This window comes from Zalophus californianus, chromosome 16 (assembly GCF_009762305.2).
Source record: "Zalophus californianus isolate mZalCal1 chromosome 16, mZalCal1.pri.v2, whole genome shotgun sequence".
NCBI classification, from domain to species: domain Eukaryota; kingdom Metazoa; phylum Chordata; class Mammalia; order Carnivora; family Otariidae; genus Zalophus; species Zalophus californianus.
In genome coordinates this window covers 29,284,802-29,310,757 of record NC_045610.1, presented here as the reverse complement: position 1 = coordinate 29,310,757, position 25,956 = coordinate 29,284,802, and the positions used below count along the sequence as shown (strand labels likewise).

Genomic DNA, 25,956 nt, shown 5'->3' with positions numbered 1-25,956 from the left:
TCTACCCACTTTATTTATGCTTTATTCTAATTGTTTTGGTGATTCTAGTGCCTTTGCCTTTCCTTATAAATTTTAGAATAGTCTCTGTCTATATCTACAAAAGTCTTGTTGAGATTTTTATAGGAATGGTGTTAAACCTATATATCAATTCAAGAATAATTGTCATGCTTACTATGTTGAATCTTCCCATCCATGATCACAGTATGTCTCTCCATTTATATAGATCTTTGATTTCTATCATTAGCATTGTGTGGTTTTCTGCATAGAAACCCTATACATTTGTTAGATTTACACCTGTCGTTCTTTCTAGCAATTGTAAATGGTATTGTGTTTTTAATTTTGATGTCCATGTGCTCTCTAATATATGGAAATATGATTTATTTATATATGTTTATCTTGTGTCCCATGGCCTTACTGAACTAAATTATTATTATTATTATTTTTTTAAAGATTTTATTTATTTATTCATGAGCGACAGAGGTCGGGGGAGAGAGAGAGAGAGAGAGAGAAACAGAGGGAGAAGCAGGCTCCCAAGGAGCAGGGAGCCCGATGCGGGACCCGATCCCAGGACCCTGGGATCATGACCTGAGCCGAAGGCAGACGCTTAACCATCTGAGCCACCCAGGCGCCCACTAAATTATTATTTTTAAAGATTTTATTTTTAAGTAACCTCTACATCTGATGTGGGGCTTGAACTTACAACCCTGAGCCGAAGGCAGACACTTAACTGACTGAGCCACTCAGGTGCCCCTAAGATCTTATTTTTAAGTAACACCCTACTTGGGTCTCAAACCCACGACACTGAGATCTAGAGTCACATGCTCTACTGAGCCAGCCAGGTACCCCAGGTATGTGCCCTTTAGTAGTCAATCTGAAATCTCCTGATCAGCACTAGTTAAGTAATCTGCATGATAAATGCCACCTCCCCACTCTGCCCCCAAGAAAGGGGATCTTGCCTGAAACAAACAATATATTTTCTTCTTTTGTTAATAACTTCCTTGATCAGAGGTTTCTGCCTATAAAAAGCCTTAAATTTTGTACAGCTCCTTAGATCCCCTTTCTGTCTGCTAGATGGTATCCCGCCAGATTCATGAATCATTGAATACGGCCAATAAGATCTTTAAAATTTACTCAGTTGAGGGGCACCTAGCTGGTTCAGTTGGAGGAATGTACAACTCTTGATCTCGGCGTCATGAGTTCAAGCTCCTTGTGGGGTGTAGAAATTACTTAAATAAATAAAACTTAAAAAAATAAAATTTACTCAGTTGTGTTTTATTTTTTTATAACACACCTACCAAAATATACAACATTACTCTTATTTCAGGAAATTACCTTCTCCCCTTCCCCTGTCAGTGTCTGCCCTTTATCCCTGAGGGGCAACCATAGTTTGTAGTTGATGTTTACACCATTGTTCTTGTTTGTTTGTTTTTAAGTAGGCTCTATCCCCAGCGTGGAGTCCAATGTGGGGCTTGAACTCAAACTCTTGCTATCAAGACCTGAACAGAGGTCAAGTTAGACACCCAACCAAATGAGCCACCCAGGCGCCCCATACCATTGTTTTATCGGGCAGTACCCTGGCCCTTGCCTGTATCTCCATCACCCGTACTGAATAAGCCCATCCAATGATTTAAAGTTGGAGCGCCCAGGGCGCCTGGGTGGCTCAGATGGTTAAGCGTCTGCCTTCGGCTCAGGTCAGGATCCCAGGGTCCTGGGATTGAGTCCCGCGTCGGGCTCCCTACTCCTTGGGAGCCTGCTTCTCCCTCTGCTTCTCTCTCTCTCTCTCTCTCTCTGTCTCTCATGAATAAATAAATAAAATCTTAAAAAAATAAAATAAAGCCTGGGTGGCTCAGTCAGTTGAGAGTCTGGCTCTTGATTTCTGCTCAGGTCATGATCTCAGGGTCGTGAGATCCAGCCCTGAGTGGGGTTCCCTGCTCAGTGGGGATTCTACTTGAGATTCTCTCTCCCTCCCCCTCTCCCGCTGTCCCTCCCCCTGCTTGCTCTCTCTCTCTCTCTCTCCCCCCTCTCTCTAAAATAAATAAATCTTTTAAAAAATAAAATAAAGCTATATAACATTTGTAGACTTTCATACAAGAGGATCACTTCTATTTTATCTTAGAGAAATAATCCCAAAAATACCTTATGGAAAATATATTTACTATAGTGTTATTTTTGCCATGAAAACACAAAACCCTGAAAGTCTAGCTATAGTGGAATGGTTAAGAGTATTTGAAGCTCTGGTGACACAGACCAACTTGGCTGCTTTACTTAGATAGGAAAAACTTTAGACAATGTTTGTGACATAGTTATTAATGTTTAACTAAGGGGGTAACCTGTATGTATATTTCTCAAATATTCCTTTAGAAGAGGCTTATCCCCAGTACCCTCATTATGGCATTTAACACATTCCAGGACCAACCCAAGCTCAAGCTTAAGAGAACCTGTTGGCCTAATTCTTTTCTCTGGCCCAAATCTCAGTGCCCTTGCCCTTCACCGGCAGGACTCTGTCATTTCATAAGGTTGCCGATAAAAACATCTGTCCATTTACAAGGGTCCGGAGGAGAGGGATACAGAGGGGAACAGGAAAGGAGTCATTGTCGCATGGACTTTGTTTTTGTTTCGTTTTCTATCACGTGCACTTTTTGAGTAGAGTATTCAGCAATAATCTGACCCTCACACTGTCCTTGTATTATCTTGTGTCCTAGTTCTACGAGGTGAGTTGTGCAGGATATCCCAAGGAAAAAAATAAGACCGTTAGACACACACACACACACACACCCCTCTACCATTCATTTCCTCCCTTCTCCTACCCAAACCTACAATTCCCTCTTTAAAATGACTTGTTGTGGGGGCGCCTGGGTGGTATAGTCTGTTAAGCGTCTGCCTTCAGCTCAGGTCATGATCCTGGGGTCCTGGGATAGAGCCCTACAGAGGGCTCCCTGCTCAGCAGGGAGTCTGCTTCTCCCTCTCCACCCTGCTCGTGCTCACTCTCTCTCTCTCTCAAATAAAATATTTTTTTAAAAAAGGACTGTTGTGAAGACAATGTTAACACAGAATTATGTGAATGACAAATTATCAACACAGAAAAAAAAACAATAAAACTTTTAATCATTATACTTAAAAAGATGAAGAACAGAGAAAAATATATCCCAAAATGCCAACAACGGTTTTGTAGGATCTAAATTTTTTTTGTAATTTCCAAAATGTCCACGATATATGTAATTTTATAGTTAAAATAATTTTGAAGCTAAATCTGTGAAAATGGAATCGCAGTGTTCTACGACCAGTTGGTTCAGGCTTCATCTTCTTGGGGGGAAAGGCAGCTTTTGAAATGCCAGGCCTATTTTGGGGGAAGGAAGAGATGAGCCCGACAGGAAGGACGGTTCTCGTGGTTATTAGTCCGTAGCGTTTCAGTCCTGTACCACGACCCGACCTAATCAAACAAATGCATTAAACGCCTCAACTTCTCTGATCCGTCCCCAAAACGGCGGAGGAGGACGTGGTGGGGCAGAGAGCATACCCCGAGCGCCGCCCCTCGCCTCCGGGTGGGCCAGACCAGCAGAGCCCGCCCAGGACACAGGCAGCGGTCCCCCGCCCATCGCCCAGGCCCCGCCCCCGCCCCCGCCCGGGCCCCTCAGACAGGCCCCGCCCCCGGCCCGGGCCCGGCCAGGCCCCACCCACCGCTGTCACGTGGTGGGGTGCGAGTCCCAGCCTACGGCTGATGCTGCCGCCCGGTATTCGCCATGGAGCTGGCGCCCCGAACCTCTCCCGTGTCTCTGCTGTTGCTGCTGCTTCTGGGCCTGAGCACCGGTAGGTTCGGGCAAAAGGTGCATCAGCGGCCAGCACCTCCGTCTCTCTCCAGGGATGAGCGTCTGTTAGTGGGTTTGTGCTTTTGAAAGCAAATTTCTTTCCCCTAGTTTCTACCTTGCGTAATTATACTGCTTTAGAACCTCGCTCTCTTTCCTTCTTTCTTTCTTCTTCTTCTTCTTTTTTTTTTTAATGCTAAGTGCTTTTTCTACCCCTTTCTGGCCCTGAGTGCTCTGGTACTCCTCTCTTCCCTACGCCTAGGTAGAAGCAGTTGTGCAAAATACATGACTTGGGGAAACTGCTGATCGATGAGGTTTCCACGATCCTAAGTCCCCCTCCCTTTTCCTGCGGTGATTGGCTGCTAAACGGGATTAATGAGGACTTTCTATTTTGAGCTGAAACATGCGGTGCGAAGGACCCTGAAAAACCAACCCTACCACGATTGGGACGTTTCATTGAGATGAGGTCTTTCTCTCTCTTCTTACAGAACAAACAGCATAACATCTCCCCTCACTGCCGTTCTTTTTGACAAAAACAAAATCGTGTTTAATAGGATGACTTGCAAATCGATTTTCAGTCTTTCAGCAAAATGTTTCTTGGTCTGAATCAAGATCCGAGAATTCGAACTGGCCACCAACTTCCTTGTGATCTTAGGCAGAATGCTTAAGAGTTCCCGTCTTCCCATTTATAAACTGGGGATCATCTGGCCCTTCAGCTTGGGTCTGGGAAATGTTGTCAAATATGCCCCCCCCCCCCCAGTTTTAACAGCGGTCACTGCCAGGAAAGGGAGGAGGGCCACCGGTTAAGTCAAAAGGGACCCGAGCCATATCTGTCATGTAATCTTGGGTCACTTGTACAGAGAATCTTCCAGCCACATCTATGATCTAGCCACTCTGTTTTGCTCTTCAAGCCACTTTCTGGTTTTCTTAATCTATATCCTTCTCACTTACAAAACCTCATTGTCTCCTCCTCTACTCCCTTCTCTTCTTTTTGAGACCAGTTTTTGTGCTTTTCCTTGCCACGGGGTCTTGAAATTTAAGAAAAGAGGAAGTAGAAGGCAGGAAACTCCCATCATGGGGAGCCCATCATCTCTGAACAGCAGCTTTTTCTTACCCGCAGAGGGATATTTGAGAAAAACAACTGTAACTCAAGAGTTGTTACTTTCGCAAAGGTGACATGGAAAATGTATTGAACCTCCTCTTTTCAGATACATATTTTGCAGATGCTACAAAGTTAACTAGGGAAAATTGGAGCTGTGGGATTAAAGGATATATATATATATATATAGGTTTTGATCTATGGAGTCACCCAGGTGCCCCTGAATCTGTCTTTCTAAAACAGAATTGCAAAACTCCATATATTTCTTTTGATATTTGGAAAGCCAAGCTGCCTTCCCCAAAACTGATGTCAGTGTGCACTCTTGCCAGCAGTGCCAAGGACTGGTCTCCTGTGTCCTTGTGGCCATTGGGCACTTGCCATTATTTTTTGATCTATCAAATAAGCAAAGATATTTTTAGTGACCATATTGGTTTGATTTTCATAGCTGAATATTAATGATGTTAACCCTTTTTTCACATATTTATCAGACATTCAGATTTCCTTTTCATAAATTATTTCCTCAGAGCCTTCACCCATTTTAACTATTAGGATCTTCCTTTTTGAAATTGATCTACACAAGTAAGAAAAATCACCCTTTTTCATATTTGTTGCAGATCTTACTTTGTTGTATGCCTTTTAATTTTATTTCTGATGTACATAAATTTTGTTGTACAGAAAATATAACAAGTCCCTGCCCTCAACTCTTCTGATCTTTTCCTTTATAGTCTCTGGGGTATGCTTAAATCACTTCCCCATCCAGAGATCAAAAAAACATTCAAATATATATATATATATATTTTATTTTTATTTTTATTTTTTTTAAGATTTTATTTATTTATTCATGAGAGACAGAGAGAGAGAGAGAGAGAGAGGCAGAGGGAGAAGCAGGCTCCCAAGGAGCAGGGAGCCTGACGCGGGACTCGATCCCAGGACCCTGGGATCATGACCTGAGCTGAAGGCAGACGCTTAACCATCTGAGCCACCCAGGCGCCCTATATATATATATATTTTTTTTTTAAGATTTTATTTATTTATTTGAGATAAAGTGAGTGAGAGAACACAAGCAGGGTGAGCAGCAGGCAGAGGGAGAAGCAGGCTCCCCACTGAGCAAGGAACCTAATTCGGGGCTCGACACCAGGACCCTGAGATCATGACCTGAGCCGAAGGCAGACACTTAACCGTCTGAGCCACGCAGGCATCCTCAATTATATTTTTATATTATTTTTAATATCTAAATTTTAAAATTGAAATACTTGATCTGCTTGAAATTTATTTTGGTTTATAGTGTCGAGTAAGGACCTACGTTTTTTTTCTCCTTCACAAAAGCTAACAGTTGCCCCAGCATAAGATAGTGAATATTGGTCCCTCTCATTTGGGATATCTCTTTAATCATATATTAAATGAGATATAAAGGCTAGCATTTTGCATTGTGTGATTTTTCTTTTTTTCCAGAAATGTGAATCTTTCTTTCTTTTTTTTTTAAAGATTTTATTTATTTATTTCACAGAGAGAGACACAGAGAGGGAACACAAGCAGGGGGAGCGGGAGAAGGAGAAGCAGGCTTCCCGTGGAGCAGGGAGCCCGATGTGGGGCTCGATCCCAGCACCCTGGGATCATGACCTGAGCCGAAGGCAGATAGATGCTCAACACCTGAGCCACCCAGGTGCCCCTGAATCTGTCTTTCTAAAACAGAATTGCAAAAGTGTTTCATGCTAATTGTTAAAAATCCGAATATTACAGGGGGTGCAGAGGAAAAAGTGAAAGCCCTGACCTCCTATGCCACTCTTAAGTTTGGTTTGCCTTTTTTTTTTTTAAGATTTATTTATCTGTTATAGAGAGAGAATGGGTGGAAGGGGCAGAAGGAGAGAATCTCAAGCTGACTCTGTGCTCAGCATGGAGCCCGATGCAGGGCTTGAACTCACACCCCTGAGATCAGGACCTGAGCTGAGATCAAGAGTCAGAGGCTTAACTGACTGAGCCACCCAGGCGCTCCTGGTTTGCTTTATCATAACTGAAGTGCTTTTCCTTATCTCCACAATATATTAGAGTGAGTAGAGTGCCTAAAATAGAAACGAAATCATCTCCAGTTTATCATGGCCGTCTCTGTGGGCTTGGAATTTACCTGGACGTTACACATTCTTTGGGACAATCACGTTGTGCTTCTGTTTCAGGAGCGATCACGGAGTGGCCCACAGAGGAGGGAAAGGAAGTATGGGATTATGTGACCATCCGCAAGGATGCCCACATGTTCTGGTGGCTCTATTATGCCACTAACCCCTGCAAGAACTTCTCAGAACTGCCCCTGGTCATGTGGCTTCAGGTAAAAGTGGCTTGGCTGCCTGGTCAGGTTTCCCCACTTAACCACTTTGCTTGCTCTTAAGAACTCACAGTTCAGCGGGGAAGGACTGATCTGATCCAGCGGCCAGTGGGGGGTCTCCGAAGCTTGGGGCTTTGGTGTCCTCCTGAGGCAGGCAAAGGCAATGGTATACCAAGGGGGCCAAATCAGAGAGTGATTCTAGCCTTTGCAGGGCTTTTCTTATATTGAGCCCAGTCAGCGGCAGGATGCCTTCGTGGAAGCTCCTAAAGACACATTTGACTCTGTGCTGACAGAAATATTTTGAAAGATTCCAAAGCAAAGGCTGAGGTACTCTGAGCAGCGCCCCCCTCTCCCTTTTCTCCCGGTCCTTCCTCGACCCTAACTCGTTGCCCCTAGAAAAGCTGATCTTTTGAAAGGACTCAGCCTTTTGTACCTTAGTGTTAAATGTACCCTATCCTTCTCCCTGAGTGTGTTTGCATCTTAATCTTGAGCTCTGATTGTAGGATGGAAGGCAGGGAGCTGGTTGAAGAGTATCTGGGGGCAGGCAGAGGATCCTTTCTTGCCTTCCTAAAATACCTGTCCAGAGGTGGCCCACACCCACCTGGAAGACGAGCCTCTAGGGAGGGGTTGAGGAAACTTGCTTCAGCCTCTGGAAACTGGACGTGTGGCTGAGATTGGGCTTCAGGTTGTTCACCGGTGAATAGGGTGTCCTGCTACTCCTCTCCATGGGATGCAAATGTCACTTCCTCCCGGAATGTCAGTATTCGCAGGAAACCTGCCAGTGCCCTGGGCTTGGCCTCCTCAGCCCGCCCCTACAGACTTTTCTGGTGAGATAGAGCTCAGAGGAGCTGCCCTTTGCAGGGAGGGCCATTTCTCTTGTAGCATTATCACAGTTGTCTCCTTCGAGGGCTGGAGGTGAGGCCCAGCCTGAGGGTGCAGATATGAAAACATCTGAGAAAAGACCCCACATGTGTACCCCACGGGACTTCTGTCCGCCCCCGGGCTGCCGGAGGTGGAGATGCAGCAGGGTTCCATTTTCCGAGCTTTGGTTTTTAATCTGAGGGATTTTGAGGGTTTTGAACGTCTTTATTAATTAATCAGCAGGACTTTTTCCACACTCAAGTGAGAGCTGACATACAGAGCCAAAGCAGAAGTGCTGGCGTGTAGGCCAGGTGCTGCCCAGTCAGTGTTCCCTTTGTCACGTGCTGCCCTGAGGCACTTTCTGGGCCCTCAGGAATTTAAAAACTGTTCAGGTTCAGAAGTTGCCAAACCTTCCCTTTGGTTGATTGCAGCGTGAGGTGGTGATTCAATCTGAATTAGTTGCCAACATTTTTTTTTTTTAAGATTTATTTATTTATTTGGGCGCCTGGGTGGCTCAGTTGGTTAAGCGACTGCCTTCGGCTCAGGTCATGATCCTGGAGTCCCGGGATCGAGTCCCACATAGGGCTCCCTGCTTGGCAGGGAGTCTGCTTCTCCCTCTGACCCGCGCCCCCTCTCATGCTCTCTATCTCATTCTCTCTCTCAAATAAATGAATAAAATCTTAAAAAAAAAAAAAAGATTTATTTATTTATTTTAGAGAGAGAAGTGGCGGGGAGGGAGAGGGAGAGAGAATTCCAAGCAGACTCTGGGCTGAGCGTGGAGCCCAGCGTGGGGCTCGATCTCATGACCCTGAGGTCACCACCTCAGCCAAAACCAAGTCAGAGGCGCAGCCGACTGCACCACCCGGGTGCCCCAGTTGCCAACATTTTAAATTCAAGACATTCCTTTTCCCAAAAATCAGGAGACTTGGCAACTTGGGGCCTGACCCTCCTTTCCCAGAGGAGTGACCCCCTTTCAGACAGGGCAGGAGCTTATGGAGGAGGGGATCCCTCTGCCCACAGCCGAGTTCTCTGCTCTGTGCGTACACTTCGTGGCCCCCAGAGGCCGCCCCGTTTGTCACCTTTGGTTAGGTTGACCCTCTGAGCTGAGGTACTATATGAAGGTTATCAACAGGCTAACTAACCAGCCTGCCCTTCAGTTCCCCAGAAGCCCACGGGAGAAGGAAAAAGACTAGGGAAGAAATAATTAATTTAGATTTAAAGGAGATCTATCTTAGCAGCCTACTGACGATGCACGTACTGACTTCTGTGGGCAGGTCTTTGAGAACTGAGGTCATGTCACCTGAGTGAAGTAACTCTGAGTGGAGTAGAGAGCTATTTTAGGTACACACTCAAGTCATTTAAGCATTTCGGTTGGTCTGTTGACACACTTCCCGTATTTCAGAGTCACTGGGTAGTCCTGGGCCATGACAGCACCCCATCCCAAGGTTCTAAAGGAAAAAGGATTTTGCAGTGGAATGTTCTCAAATAGAACAGAAACATCCTCCAGCCAGTTTCTTGTTGCCATTGCGGGGGGGGGGGGGGGGCGGGGGAGTGTCTTCTCCTGCTGCCAGCCACAGTTTATCAAAAGCAGGACAGGAAATTGGGGTTTGTGCCAGCAAGGTCAAGCCCCCTAGGATTCCCAGCTTCCCTCCTTCAGCTCTGGTCCTGTTCTGTCTCCCAGTCAGTCAGCTAGGAGAAAGGGGCCCAGCACTCACCCAGGGATCCATACTTGCTCTTAACTTACTGCGTGTTGCATTATAAGCATTTTTCAGTGTTGCCACATAGTTTTGTATAGTTTGTGGTTCTCAGTGGCTGTTTCATAGTCCGTCTTGTAGACGTGTCATAACTTACTAACCTGTTCCCAAGTGAGGGACACTGGAGGTGTATCCTTTCGCTGTTATAAATATCACTGTGATGAATAGCTGCCTCGGGTTGGTGAGCTTTTTACCATGCTATTAGGAAAGCTTAAGATACAGAGTGCATATAATTAGAGGGATTTATAGCCACCCAGTTTTGTAATAGTTTGGTGTAGGTTCAAAACATTACATAGTTTCATCAGTCTTTCCCTGTTGGGGTCCTCCAGTTACCCCTAAGCCCTGACCCTATGTTGTCTTTTTTTCCTTTTTTTAAGGTTTTGTTTATTTATTCGACATAAAGAGAGAGAGAGAAAGTACACAAGCAGGTAGAGGGAGAAGCCGACTCCCCGCAAAGCAGGGAGCCCGACGCGGGGCTCAATCCCAGGACCCCGAGATCAGGACCCGAGCCAAAGGCAGCCACTTAACCAACTGAGCCACCCAAGCGCCCCGGCTTTTTTTTTTTTTTCCCCTTTAGATTTCCCTATACAAATAGCCCTGGCTTCTCTTTTGCCAGAGCTATTCCTTCCATGTTTGTGGATCTCCCTTCCTGCCCATCTTGCTCATGCACTGGGAGGCAATATCCTTTTATTCAAGGCCTATCCCCTTGGCTCAGCTGGCCCCCGAGACTTTGTCCCGAAGAGTACTGACCATGCTTTCCCCTGACCATCTTCTGAAGGGCCTCCCTCCCTCACTTAGCCCTTCACAGCTCACAGGACCGCCACCTCTCATGGTTGGGCCCCAGCACCGAGCTCTGGTCACAGTGCTGCCCCGCCCTTGGTCCTGGGTGTGCGCGGTTTTGGGTCCTCCCTGCTCTGGAGACTTTTTTGCATTTGTTGAATTCTATGCTGGGGATCCTCGTGATCAAATTGCCCCTCAATCTGCATCCCTTGTCAGTCCGCAGGGACACTGAGGAGAGGGTGATGAGGTGGAGGGTGACAGGGCCCCAGGTCCAGGCCTGGCAGACCCCTAATTGCTGTGCCCCTTCCCTGAGCCTTAACTGCTCATCCTAGAAATGGGAGGAGGTGGACAAGGTGTTTTGAAGGCCAGCGAGCCCCGTGGCAGGCCAGGGTTCAATCTCAGAGGATCAGAGGTAGGAAAGTTCCCTCTGGGGCTCTTAGGCCACGTCTTTTCTTCCTGTTTGTTTATTTATTTATTTATTTAAATTGAAATTTTATTTTCAAGTAATTTCTGCACCCAACACGAGGCTCAAACTCGCAACCCTGAGATCAAAAGTCACATGCTCTACGGACTGAGCCAGCCAGGTGTCCCTGGGTCTCTTCCCTTTAAAAGGGGCTCTTTTGGTACAGACACCCCGGTTCACCGGGTCAGTTCGGTCTTTTGTATAATGTTGTCCCAGCCGTTGCTAAATCATGAATTGTTTATTGTGAATGTGGTTGCCGTTATAATGACTTAAGATTTGACTGATGTTTTCTCTGGGTTTATATTTATTTTCTCTTCTGCAGGGTGGTCCAGGCGGTTCCAGCACTGGATTTGGAAACTTCGAGGAAATTGGGCCCCTTGATAGTGATCTCAAACCACGAAGAAGTACCTGGGTACAGTGCGCACAGCCCCTAAGTGCAAGCGCCCTGTGGCATCCCCAGGGCTGAGGCCCTCCCCCCCCCGACCCTCCCCCATTCCGGGTGGGGTCACAAGTCCAGCCATCCTGCCCCATCCCTTTCCCCGTGTGTCCTGGGGCCTGCGCACTTGTCCACAGGCTTCCTCTTTGGCCGTGCCGCATCGAGGAGCTTTCTCTCCACTTGGTGGCAGAAGCCTATTCTAGCTGACACCCTGGACTTTGACACCTCCTACATCTTGGCCATCTCTCTAGCCCAACTGCAGGGTCCCCGCCTCCGGCCACAACCCCCAATCCTGTCCCGTCTCCCTTCGCCTGCCTTGCTTCTTGACTCCATCAAGACCTCAGACCCCTTGTCCTCTGCCCTTCTGGTGTCTCTCTAGTTCTGTCTCCCTCCCTCCCTCATTCTTAGTTTCACTTCCTGCCGTAACCCCTCGCTGCTCAACCCCTGGCTCCTTCCTCCATCTCCCGAAACAGCCCTGCCACCCCTAAGCTTGGGTCAGCCCCACTGTTCACCTGCTTGGCTCCTCCTCCCAGGTGCCCAGCACTGGCGGCCGACACCGTAGCCGGGTGGGGCTGTTGCCCGGCTGTGGGCTTTGCCCGGGCTTAGGGCCGCCTCTGCCGTGTGCTGAGACTCTGCTCCCCCCCCGCCCCGTGTCTGACCTGTCCACCTGCCTCCCGGGAGAACAGAGCCGTCTCCTGTGGTATGCCCTGTCCTCGCTAGTAAGTGCTTTACCCCTCTGCCCCTCAGCCTCCCTCCCAGAACAACACCTGAGGTTCCTCTCTGCTGATGTCCTTTCCTCCAATAGTCCACTCAGTTACTAACTTTCTCTATCCTTACGCCATCTCTAGGCTCTCCCTGGGATGTGGGCATGCACAGGTTTTCCCCAGCTTACTACACCAGCCCCTCCAGCTCCTGCGCTTCCTTTTTTTAAAGATTTTATTTATTTATTTATTTGACAGAGAGAGACAGAGACAGCGAGAGAGGGAACACAAGCAGGGGGAGTGGGAGAGGGAGAAGCCGGCTTCCCGCGGAGCAGGGAGCCCGATGCGGGGCTCGATCCCAGGACCCTGGGATCATGACCTGAGCCGAAGGCAGACGCTTAACGACTGAGCCACCCAGGCACCCCAATCCCGCCTTTCTTTTTTTTTTTTTTTTCCAATCCCGCCTTTCTTAAAAGAATTCTTTATCCAGGCAAACCTCGGAGATACTGCGGGTTCGGTTCTGGACCACCACAATAAAGCGGGTCAGATGACTTTTTTTATTTCCCAGGGCATATAAAAGTTATGCTTACACTATACTGTGGTCTGTTCCACAGGCACTGATGTGATGTGTAAAAAAACAGTGTACGTACCTTAAGGGAAAAGGACCCTGTTGCGTAAAAAAACAGTGTACGTACCTTAAGGGAAAAGGACCCTATTGCTAAAAATGCTAGCCATCATCTGAGCTTTCCGTGAGTGGCAATCACTGGTTACAGAACACTGTAACAAGTACAGTAATAATGAAACAATTTGAAATATTGCAAGAATTACTAAAGTGTGGCCCAGAGACATGAAGTGAGCAGATGCTGTTGGGAAAATGGTAGCGGCCGACTTGCTTGATGCGGGGCTGCCCACAAACCTTCGATTTATAAAAAGTGCAGTAAAATGAGGTGTGCCTCTGTTTACCGCTGTCTAGTCTTTACCTCCTATTTATGCCTTCACCTAGAGCTTTCTGGGCTGGGGGCTGGGGCTGAGGGCAGGAGAGAGTGGGTGCTAGGGAATCCAATGCACATTAGCTCTAGGATGGAATACAAGGATCTCCTCCATGGCCGTGATGAGGTTGGGCAGCCCTGCCCTAACCCACCTGGCTCTCTCCTCGTAACTCTGCTGGAGCTCTTGTCCCCAGGGGCATGCTGGCTTCCCAATCCCAAGTCCAGCAGATCCTTCATGGGATTTTTTCATGGATTTCTTTTGCCACCCTGTTGGCCATTCCCGTGCCTTGGACGTTGCTGTGTCCCGTACTCTGTCCTTGGTAACATTCTCTTCTGTGTGTTCTTTGGGCAGCCCTGTCCTCTCAAACTGCTTTAAGGACACATAGAAGGTGATGATGAACTCCCAAGTCAGTATCTCCAGCTCAGAACTTTTGGCCCCAGAACTATTTCTCCATTTGCTTCTGAGATGTCTCCATGTCGATGTCCCTCATACATCCCCTATTCAGCATATCCCAAACTATATTCATTAGTACACCAGACCCTCTGTCCACCCACAAAACCAGCGAACTCCATGTGTCCCAATCAGGTGCCTGAGCCAGAAACCAGAGAGCCATCCTTGTCTTCTGCCCCTCACCCCGCTCATCCAATCAGTTTGACCTAAAAATGAATCCTTTTTTTTTTTTTAAGATTTTATTTATTTGAGAGAGAGAGAGAGAGAGAGCACAAGCAGGGGGAGGGAGAAGCAGACTCCCCGCTGAGCAGGGATCCCGATCCCAGGACCCTGAGATCATGACCTGAGCCAAAGGCAGATGCTTAACCGACTGAGCCACCTAAGGTGCCCCTAAAAATGAGTTCTTAAAATATAGCCTTATTGAAATATAATTCACATACCATACGACTCACCCATTTAAAGTATACGATTCAGTGGCTTTCCATATATTCAGAGTTTTACAACCATTACCACAATCAGTTTCAGAACATTTTCACTACCCTCCCATCCCAGAAAACCTCATACCCCTTAAGTATTAACCACCAGCCTCTCCTTAGGCCACCACTAACAACTTCCCGTCTCTACAGATTTGGCTGTGTTAGCCATCTTATAACTATGGAGTCATACAGTATGTGGCCTTTGGGGTGTGGCTTCTTTCATGTCGCATGATATTTGCAAGGTTCATCCATGTCGGATGTGCCACTAGTCCCCATTTTGTAAGGCTGAATAAGAGTCCATTGTGTGGATAGACCACAGTTTGTCTCTTCATCTGTTGATGGACAATTGGGTTGTTTCCACCCTTTGGCTCTGATGACGAGTGCAGAGGATACTGGTGTGCAAACATTTGTTTGAGTTCTTATTTTCGGTTTTGTGGGGGGGAATCTACCTCAAAGTGGAATTGCTGGGTCATATGGTAACTCTGTGTTTAACACCCACGTGTTAAGATTCTTCATCCATCCCTTTTCCATCCTCTCTAGTGGCTGCTTTCAGAGTGCCTCTCCAATACAAATCACTCCTTAGTTTAATATCTTTCAGTTCCCAGAAGATCAGAGCCAGATTCCTGGGCTTAAATTGGTCTCTGCCTACCTCCTGCCCCATTTCCCAACGTCTGTCCATGTACACACTCCCTTCAGGCCCTGCCTGGCCAGTTCCTTGGCTTGGACCTCATTCCTTTGGCCCCTCATTCACATCTAGCTTCCTATACTCACATCTACCATTCAAGACTCATTGCAGGACCACCTCTTCCTTAAGGTCCCCTCTGAGCCCTTGGATTCTCTTTGTCTCCTGCTGGTCCTTCTTAAGTGCAGTTTACTTTTGCCTCAGGGTCTTTGCACATGCCGTTCCCTTAGCCTGGAACATTCCTGAACTTGCTACGTGCTGTAGCAGAGCGCCACACTGGCTTGTTCGCAAGTTTTCCAGAACTCAGAGCACAGCGCAACTCAGGCAGAGAGCCTGAATGAGAAGTGAGGAGGCCCAGGCCTGAGTGCTGATGCTGCCATTACTTGTCCAGCTTTGTGACCTTCTTTGGACAAGTCCTGGGTCTTTTCTCAACTTTAATTCCCTGATCAGTAAAGGACATGGCTGGACTGTGTCACCAGTGAGGATCCTTCCAGACAGAGGATTCTATAGCTCTGAGCCTCTTTGGAAAAGGTATTAGGGTAAGTTCTGTACTTGCGGTGTACTGGAGGCCAGGCTTCTGTGGAAATTGGATTCATCTTGAAGAAAACTGATACGTGATATTCAGACCTCGGTGGTACCGTCACTGCTTTGAGCCGTGGCTCCGACGGATGCTGCGTGGCTCTACCTGAGCCAGTGGATTATGTTTAGGATGCCATATTGTGTGAAAAGTGACAGCTTAGATGCTTTGGTCCCTGTGTGTATGTTAATCTTTCCTTCTTGCCTCTTCTTTTCTTTGCCTCTCTTTGCCTTAGTAGTCTATGTTCCTGGTCCTTCTTACTTATTTTTTTAAGTAGGCTCCAGGCCCCATGTGGGGCTTGAACTCACAACCCTGAGGTCAAGAGTTACAAGCTCTACCGACTAAGCCAGCCAGGGGCCCCTCCTGACCCTTATTTTTTGAAATCCCTTTTAGCAGTAGGATCGTAAGCACACTGGTATCTTCACATGCATGGGTTAACACGCATAGAAGATGGTGGAAATAAAAATAAAGGGCGCCTGGGTGGCTCAGTTGGTTAGGTGACTGCCTTCGGCTCAGGTCATGATCCTGGAGTCCTGGGGTCCAGTCCCACATCAGGATCCCTGCTCAGCAGGGAGTCTGCTTCTCCCTCTGACCCTCTTCCCTCTTGTGCTCTCTATCTCTCATTCTCTCTCTCTCAAATAAATAAAATCTTTAAAATAAATAAATAAATAAAAATAAATTTAAAAAAAAGATGGTGGAAAGATAGTCGGTGACTAACTGAGTGGTTGTACCACTTGACTTTCCTGTGTGATGTATAGCTCCAGTCAGCCAGTCTCCTATTTGTGGATAACCCTGTGGGCAGTGGGTTCAGTTATGTGAACAAGAGTGACGCATATGCCAAAGACCTCGCCACAGTGGCTTCAGACATGATGGTTCTCCTGAAGACTTTCTTTGATTGCCACAAGGAATTTCAGGTGAGCAGTGACTTGGGGACAGGTGAGCAAAGGGGCTAGCAGTCACCCTGCTACAGCCATCTGAATTAACTTGTTTCCCCAAGAGTTCAATGTCCAGCCATTATCAGAGAAAACTTTTCTGCACCCGAGAGCAGGTTGTGGCCTTTTGTTTCTATCATCTCAAAGTGGTTTTGAGCTTGAAAGAATGACCTTAGAACCCAGTATTCTAATCAGATATGGGGGAAAAGACCAAGAAAAGCAGATTTGTTTTGTTTGGCCATTACATGCGGTAGAAATTTGAACTTAACTCATGTGGGGGAAAAGAAGGCATCCGGGATATTTATTCTTTGTAAATTCCTTTTCTTGCTAGACGATTCCATTCTACATTTTCTCAGAGTCCTACGGAGGCAAAATGGCAGCTGGCATTGGTCTAGAACTTTATAAGGTAACGGGGAAAATGACTTTGTTGCTTTGGTTTCAGATAGACACTGATTCTGTTTCTTTCTGTATCACCTGATACTGAATGTACTTTGAGTGGGACCTTGTATAAAGTCTGTAATAATAACCACAAAAAGTTTCAAAGAGAACAGTGAAGGTTGCCCTAGCAGATGTGGTACAAGCTATAAAGAAAGCTACAGCATGTAAACCAGTGTGGTACTAACGTAGCAGCAGACTAGAGGATTAAATGCAGCAGGACATGATGTGTACATATGTGTATGTAAATAACGTGTCACGCATATGATCATATGGCATTGTCATATCCGATGATAAGATGGCATTTCAAATCATTGGGTAGCAGATAGAATAGTCAATGAATGGTATGGAAATGAACGGCTCTCGCTTTGAAAAACCATAACGTGGAGTTCTTTCTTTCATAAAACATCAGTTCTAGATAGATTAAAAATCCAAACATAAAAATCAAAACTGTAAGAAAACCTGAGGCTTTCCTTCATTTTTTAAATTTTTTATTTTCTTTTCATTTTAAATAATTTTTTTTTTTTTTTTTTTTTTTTAGAGAGAGAGAGAGAGAGGGTGAGTGCTCGTGAGCCGGGGAGGGGGGAGGGGCAGAGGGAGAGAGAATCTCAAGCGGAGTCCATGCCCAGCACAGAACCCAACGCGGGGCTCCGTCTTACAACCCCAAGATCCTGACCTGACCCTAAATCAAGAATTGGACACAGCTGACTGAGCCACCCAGGCGCCCCTGAAGCTTTCCTTCATACGATGGAACACCCAAAACACAAAAAGGATAAGGTTGACATATTTAGACCACATTCGAATTTAAAACCTAAGAGTTCCATAGATAATTTCAAAAGATGTATGTATATACATACACAAACATATGATAGAAAAAGTATTCGTAGTGATAACTATAAAAAAGGACAATATCCCAGTAGTAAATTGACAAAGAGTATAAACAAGCCATTTATAGAAAAAAATAAACAGCCCGTGAAGATAAGATAAATGCTCCACTTTTTTTTTTAAAGATTTTATTTATTTATTTGAGAGAGAGAGAGAATGAGAGACAGAGAGCACATAAGAGGGGGGGAGGGTCAGAGGGAGAAGCAGACTCCCCGCCGAGCAGGGAGCCTGATGCGGGACTCGATCCCGGGACTCCAGGACCATGACCTGAGCCGAAGGCAGTCGCTCAACCGACTGAGCCACTCAGGAGCCCTCAACTTTTGTTAGTAGCTAAATCTGTAAGGCTTATAAATATTTAGAGATTGATGACACCCAGTTTTGGTAAGAAGTCAGGGAAATAAGTGCTCTCCTACACTCTTGATGGGAATGGAGATTGCTAAGTCATTTTAAAAGAGCAATTAGGCAGTCTCTGTCAACTTTTAAAATCTATATGCCCTTGGACCCAATAATTTCAGTTCCAGGAACCCGTCCTTGGGCATTCTTAAGTGTGTGTGTGTCAGAGGATTTTTTTTAAAAACTTTTATTTATTTATTTGAGAGAGTCAATGAGAGTGTGGGATGGTGGGGGAGCAGAGGGAGGAGAGAGAATCTTTTTTTAATTTTTTTTTTTAGATTTTATTTATTTATTTGAGAGAGAGAGAATGAGAGATAGAGAGCACGAGAGGGAAGAGGGTCAGAGGGAGAGGCAGACTCCCTGCTGAGCAGGGAGCCCGATGCGGGACTCGATCCCGGGACTCCAGGATCATGACCTGAGCCGAAGGCAGTCGCTTAACCGACTGAGCCACCCAGGCGCCTGAGAATCTTTTTTTTTTAAAGATTTTATTTATTTATTTGACAGAGAGAGAGATAGCGAGAGCAGGAACACAAGCAGGGGGAGTGGGAGAGGGAGAAGCAGGCTTCCTGCCGAGCAGGGAGCCCGATGTGGGGCTCGATCCCAGGACCCTGGGATCATGACCTGAGCCGAAGGCAGACGCTTAACGACTGAGCCAGCCAGGCGCCCCCCTTTACTTTTTTAAGATTTATAAGTTCTTTAAAAAAAACCTTTCATAAGAAATAGTACATGTGCATAACAGAAAATTAGAAAATACGGCAAGTACAAATTAAAGCTGAAAATGTCACCTTCCCAGCAGCTGGAGAGCTCCCTAACGCCTCAGTGGATGGCCTTTACATCTTTTCCTGCACTTTTATAAAAGGCTTTTTTAAACCAATATGAGATGATCTTAGACATAATGTCTGCAGCCTGCTTTCTTCAGTCACTAGTCCTCACCTTCCCATTTCAGTACATTTTCGTCTCAAATATGCAGATTTCTTTAATGATCCCGGCATGTCCTTGATAGCTGGTTAGTCTAAGCCATTAATCAGACCAGATGCAGGAATTCGTCTGGCTGCGGTGTCCCTAAAGTCTGTTTCCATCTAGCACAGCCCCTTTATTATGACTCTGATTTGGTGAAGAAACCAGACCACTTGGCTTGTTTCCTTTTCAGGCTTTGGTAACGTCTTCATGGTGTTTATTTATTTTGTTTATTTCTCTCTTTATTGCGTTTCCTATGAAACTATCAGTTATATATAATGGTCTAATACATTCAAGGTAAAAGTTTTGGATAGCATATATTATAATAGGTCAGGTTTGGGGAAACTATGGCCCAGAGGTCAAATCCAGCTCACCACCTGTTTACATACAACCTGTGAGCTAAGAATGGCTTTTACATTTTTAAGTGGTGGGGGTGCGGGGAGGGGATTAGAAGCAGAATAATATTTCATGATGCATGAAAGTTATATGAAACTCAGATTTCAGTGTCCACAAATAAAGTTTTATTAGAACTCTTCATTTGTTTACATACTGCCTATAACTGCTCTAGCCTTACAGTGGCAGAGCTGAGTAATTACAACATAGACTGGTCTAGAAAGCTTAAAATATTTTAAATTCTGGCCCTTTATAGAATAAATTGCCAGCCTCTAATAATCCGTGATGTTGTGCACTTCATTGTGCTTCAAATCAGAAAGGACATAGTATCTAGATCTAGTCTGATTTTTCCACTGGACTGTCTCACCCTTTGTCTGGGCAGAAAGTTATGAGTCGTGTTCTCTTAACCCTGTATGGATGTCCAGTTCATCCATCTTTCACCTGATGGCTTTAGCATCATTTTTAATTCTCCTGTAAGTCCGTAAGTTCATTAGGAGTTTCAAAATGTTGGTTTTCTCCTCCTATCTTTTTGTTCACACCCATTAGCTGGTATTCTTCTATAAAGTGGAACTTTCCCTCATCGTCTGGACTTCTTAGGTCACTTATGAAATAAGTTCCTGGGGGCACCTGGCTTGCTCAGTCAGAGGAGTGTGTGACTCTTGATCTCCAGGTTCTGAGTTTGAGCCCCACATTGGGTGTAGAAGTCACCTAAATTTTAAAAATAAAACAAATGAAAAGAACTAAGTTCCTTCTGGAAAACCCAGATAAATGCATAATTCCTTCTCTATAATTACTGATGCTCCAAGCCAGGTAGTTTCGTTTTAGATCTCTAGTTTGTGCAGGTACATAATTTAAAATTCAAAAAATGAAAAAGGTGTTCTGTAAAAAATCTCCCTCTTGCCTCTGTCCGCCTCCTCTAAGGCAGCCTCTGATATTAGTTGCTTCCGTATCATTCCAGAGGTATTCCATGCCTCCATAAACTAATCCAACGTGGGGGTTAGGAGCTATCACCTCCTGCTCAGTGGAAAATCCACATATACTTATTTTTTTTAAAGATTTTGATTATTTGAGAGAGAGACAAAGCAGGAGCGGTGCGGGGCGGGGAGGGCCAGAGGGAGACGGACAAGCAGACTCCCCACTGAACGCAGAGCCTGACGCAGCGCTCCATCCCAGGACCCTGAAATCCTGACCTGAGCCAGAGGCAGACGCTTAACCAACTGAGCCACCCAGGTGCCCCTACACACATCTTTTTTTTTTTTTTTAAGATTTTATTTATTTGACAGAGAGAGAGACAGTGAGAGAGGGAACACAAGCAGGGGGAGTGGGAGAGGGAGAAGCAGGCTTCCCGCGGAGCAGGGAGCCCGATGCGGGGCTCGATCCCCGGACAGTGGGATCATGACCTGAGCTGAAGGCAGACGCTTAACGACTGAGCCACCCAGGCGCCCCAAGGTTTTTTATTTGTTTGACAGAGAGAGAGAGAGACAGCGAGAGAGGGAACACAAGCAGGGGGAGTGGGAGAGGGAGAAGCAGGCTTCCCGCGGAGCAGGGAGCCCGATGCGGGGCTCGATCCCCGGACAGTGGGATCATGACCTGAGCTGAAGGCAGACGCTTAACGACTGAGCCACCCAGGCGCCCCAAGGTTTTTTATTTGTTTGACAGAGAGAGAGAGAGAGAGCGAGAGAGGGAACACAAGCAGGGGGAGTGGGAGAGGGAGAAGCAGGCTTCCCGCGGAGCAGGGAGCCCGATGCGGGGCTCGATCCCCGGACCCTGGGATCATGACCTGAGCCAAAGGCAGATGCTTAATGACAGAGCCACCCAGGCGCCAACACATACATCTTTTTTAAACACTTTTTTTTGTTTGAGGACAGTTGATGCACAATGTTACATTAGTTTCAGGCGTGTATCATATGATTCACGTTCTCTATATAAGTTATGCCATGGAAAATACAAATATAACTTTTGACTCTCCCCAGACTTACCTACTAATAGCCTACTGTTGACCAGAAGCCTTACTGAGAACATAAAACAGTCGATTCACATATTTTGTATGTTATGTGTATTACATACTGTATTCTTACAATTAAGTAAGCTAGAAAATAAAATGCTATTAAGAAAAACGTAAGGAAGAGAAATACATTTACATTACTGTATTGTATTTGTTGGAAAAAAATCAGTGTATAAGTGAACCCGTGCAGTTCCAACCTGTGTTCAGGGGTCCACTATATATTCTTTTTTCTCATTTTATACAAATGATAGTATAGTCCTGAGGCGTCCATCTCTCCCTCAAGGACCTCCTGAGGAGGCCCGCCACCCTTCAGTGACTGCCATGTGGACAGTGAGCGTTGTACCCTGGTCCTCCCCCCGCCGACTCAACCCCCCAGCACCTTGTTAGAAATCCCAGACCTCAGGGGAAAGAGTGCCAGTGACCCTGGGAAAGAAGCGAGGGCTGCACCAGACCCCATGCACATCGTGCCAGCACTCTTAAAAACAGTAGAGAAAAACTTGAGCTGTTCTTCGTTTTGCAAATGGCAGCAGGAAAGAGTTACTCTTGCTCTTTACTGGGTCTCTTGGTTTTCGGATACCCAGGGAGTCTTAGAAAGGATGGGCAGAAGTTCTCTATGGTTGGGAGAGGTGGTGCCTAAAGGCTTGGCTCCCTCCTGCTGAAGAAGGGACGGAGGTCCCTGGGTTCCCTTGGCAAGAATGTTTCTGGGCTCTTCTTTCAGGCCATTCAGCAAGGAACCATCCAGTGCAACTTCGCCGGCATCGCTTTGGGTGACTCGTGGATCTCCCCTGTTGGTAAGGACACAATCCTCAGATACTTCTTTACTCCTTTTCTCCATCCTTGCCTGGGACTTTGGGCTGTGTGGTCCAGATCAGAAAACAGGGAAACAGAATTTTCTGGGTCCTTAGAGATGTCAACACAGAAAGTGTTTACCCCAGGACTGTCCAAGAAATTTGGGGATGAGAACTCATTTATAGAGCCCCTACCATGGACTGCTGCTGGCCAGACTGAATTCTCTTATTTGATTCTCACACCAAAAGAATCACATTTTACAGTTGAAGACTTTTTTTTTTTTTTTTTAAGAGTGGGAAGGGCAGAGGGGGAAAGAGAGTCTTTCTTTTTTTTTTTAAAGGTTTTATTTATTTATTTGACAGAGAGAGAGAGACAGCGAGAGAGGGAACACAAGCAGGGGGAGTGGGAGAGGGAGAAGCAGGCTTCCTGCAGAGCAGGGAGCCAGATGCGGGGCTTGATCCCAGGACCCTAGGATCATGACCTGAGCCGAAGGCAGATGCCTAACGACTGAGCCACTCAGGCACCCCGACAGTCTTAAGCAGGCTCCCTGCCCAACACAAGCCCAAGGCAGGGCTCGATCTCACAAGCCTGAGATCATGACCTGTGCCAAAATCAAGATTTCGACACCTAACCGACTGAGCCACCCAGGCACCCCTACAGTTGAAAACATTTTATTTTTTTATTATTATTTTTTAAAAGATTTTATTTATTTATTTGACAGAGAGAGACACAGCGAGAGAGGGAACACAAGCAGGGGGAGTGGGAGAGGGAGAATGAAAACATTTTAAAGACCAGGGAGGTGATGGAATTTGCCCTCTGACACACAGCATGAGTGGCCTGGTCAGGATTCAAACCCCAGTCTGTTGGTTATTTGTCACCGCCACTAGAATGAGCATTTGGGAGGAAATTGCCGTGTGTTACTCACCGTGGTGATGAGACAAGGTTACCATTAGGTCCTGCCGCTCAGGTTCATAGTTTCATAACCAGAGTGTCCTCTTTGGGAGTACAGATCAAAGTTGTTTGTGATGCAGACATCTGGGGTGTGGCTTCTGACATCTGAGATAGTCACGTTGGTGGGGTTAACTCTAACACAGGATTTCTAAGTCTCGGGGCTACTGACATTTTAAGCCACATAATTCTTTGTTGGGGGAGCTGTCCTGCACGTTGTAGGATGTTAGCAGCGTCTCTACCCTTTAGATGCCAGTATACCCACTCTGGTGTGGCACACAGACTCCTCCAGATGTCCCTGGTTGAGAACCACTCGAACTTAACAGAAGGTGACTTTTCACAGGCAAAACCAAACTACAGAGTAGGAAATCAGAAGAGAAGTTACCTCTGGAGGAGGGAGGGGAATGAGCCAGAAAGGGGTACCAAGGAACTTTCTAGGCTGTGTATGCTCTGTATCTTCATTGGGCTGGTCGTTACATGGGTATATGCATTCATCAAAATGTCTCAGTTTGCCTGTATGATTTCTGATGGATGATGATGCCTCAGTTTTTAAAAATAGTAATTTATATAAAGTAATATTTTTCCCCTAAAAGATAGGGATTCAGTTTGGTACAGAGCCATGTCCGTAATGGATTTGGGATATTCCGATGCTACTGGGAATGGTATTTCTTGCCCTTATTCTTGGCATCACCCGGGGCTGAAATGGCATAAGTGGGAGCTCTTGAGTTAGCACTGGGAGAAAGGCTCCTCTTTGTTTTTCCTTCCTGGGTGGACCTCCCAGGACATCATGAAGCTTCAGAAGCCTCGATCAGAGGCGTGAGTCCCCCTGGCTCACTCAAAATCACAGCCATGGGCCTCATGCTGCCTTCTGGGGTCTCATCACAGTTTCCTAACAGCACTCAACACTTTGCATATGTTACCTTCATTTAATGCTTACGACAGCTCCATGGGATGGCTGCTATCATCATCACAGTTTTGGAGATGATGAAACTGAGACTCAGAGAGGTTAAGCAATTTTCCTAAAGTCAACACAGCTAGAGTCAGCATTCATCTCCAGGAAGCAGGCTCCATAATCTCTGCGCTCACCCAGTACACCTCACTGCCTGCGCAAGACACAAGGCTTCGCAAGTGCTATTCATCTGTCTGTAAAATCTACCTTTCTTCACCTTACTGTGACCAACTTCCCCTTAGAAATCCTCCTACCCAGGAGTGCCTGGGTGGCTCAGTCAGTTGAGTGTCCGACTCTTGATTGCAGCTCTGGTCATGATCTCAGGGTCGTGAGATCGAGCCCCATGTCGGGCTCCACGCTGGGTGTGGAGCCTGCTTACGATTCTCTTTCTCCCTCTCCTTCTGCCCCTCCCTCCCCGCCCCCAACCCCCACTTCCTGTTTGCGCATGTGCACTCTCTCAATTAAAAAAAAGAAAAAAGAAAAAAAGAAATCTTCTGCCCAGATCTGAATCCCTCCTTTCAGAACCACTTAAGTTCTACCCCTTCACCCCAGGAATACTCCTTTTTTGAGAGAGAGATACTGTTAATTTATATGAACAATTATTATTTGCTAGGTAGTAGGCATTGTGCTAGGGGCTAGGAAAGATGCACAGGCATGCTCCGTGTCTTCAAGAAGATCTGCACAGTTCAAGATGGTAGCCATAGCCGTATGCCACTAAATTTAAATTAATTAAAATACAATAAAGATTTAACTCTTTCAATTGCACTATCCACATTTCAAGTACCCAGTGACCACATGTGATTATTGACTTGTTCTGGACCCCATAGATAGAGAGTATTTCCATCATTACAGAAAGTTCTGTTGCACACCGGAGGTTGGCAAACTACAACCTACAAGTTGAGTCTGTCCTGCCACCCTCCTTTTTTTTTTTTTTAAGATTTTATTTATTTGACAGAGAGAGACACAGTGAGAGAGGGAACAGAAGCAGGGGGAGTGGGAGAGGGAGAAGCAGGCTTCCCGCGGAGCAGGGAGCCCGATGTAGGGCTCGATCCCAGGACCCTGGGATCATGACCTGAGCCGAAGGCAGACCCTTAACGACTGAGCCACCCAAGGCGCCCCATCTGCCACCCTCCTTTGGTAGAGAAGTTTTTTTACTGGGACACAGTCATGCCCATTCATTTACATGTTGTCTGTGGCTGCCTGGAGGCTGCCACAACAGAGTCGAGTAGTTGCAACAGAGGCCGCCTGGCCTGCAAAGCTAAAAATGTTTACTGTTTGTTCCTTTATAGAAAAGTTTTGTCCCTCCCTGGTCTAGATCAAGCAGGGAATGGGGTGCATTGGAGAATTGCAGACGATTCTCTATTTCAAGAAACTAAGGCACAAGCTTGATAGTTAAGTTGGAGAGGTGAACGATAGCAAGGTTCCGGAGGACCTGGTATGCCTGCATGTCTCCGAGCGTACCCTGACGAATACCACACCAAAACAGGTGCTGTACAAAGGGCTTCGTAGTTAAATAAGTTGCCAGGGCTAAATACTGGTGAATACTGGCTAAATACTAAAAGAATCAGTTCTTTTAGCTTTATTGACATAATTACATACCACAAAAGACCTCAAGCTTTCACAGGCATGTTAAAGGCTCTGGGAAGTCCTGCGGGGGGGGAGAAATATTCTGTTTTGCATAGCCTCAAAGATATTTAACTGAAGAATCATTTTTTCTTCTCTAATACCTAGGCTTACCTCCTGCAGTACTGAGGTTACTTGAAACACACTTTGAGATGCTTGGCCTTAGGGAACGATTGAAGACTTTTAAGCAAAGGAGTGACATATTCAAATGTGCAAGTTGCGGTCCTTGATACTTTGTTGGCACATCTCAGTGGTCCT

General features: G+C 46.1%; 1 protein-coding gene across 2 annotated transcripts in view; it reads left to right on the top strand.

Annotated features, from left to right (window-relative positions):
• Window positions 1-3,681: 3,681 nt before the first annotated feature.
• The window catches only part of SCPEP1 (serine carboxypeptidase 1), a 33,107-nt gene continuing 10,832 nt past the window's right edge, over window positions 3,682-25,956 (top strand). For both annotated transcript variants that reach the window (XM_027567694.2, XM_027567693.2), the window contains exons 1-6: window positions 3,682-3,807; window positions 7,074-7,222; window positions 11,400-11,489; window positions 16,148-16,303; window positions 16,653-16,727; window positions 22,108-22,180. In XM_027567694.2, the coding sequence (XP_027423495.1) occupies window positions 3,741-3,807; window positions 7,074-7,222; window positions 11,400-11,489; window positions 16,148-16,303; window positions 16,653-16,727; window positions 22,108-22,180 (610 nt within the window). In that variant the 5' untranslated portion in view covers window positions 3,682-3,740. The remainder of the gene's footprint in view (window positions 3,808-7,073; window positions 7,223-11,399; window positions 11,490-16,147; window positions 16,304-16,652; window positions 16,728-22,107; window positions 22,181-25,956) is intronic.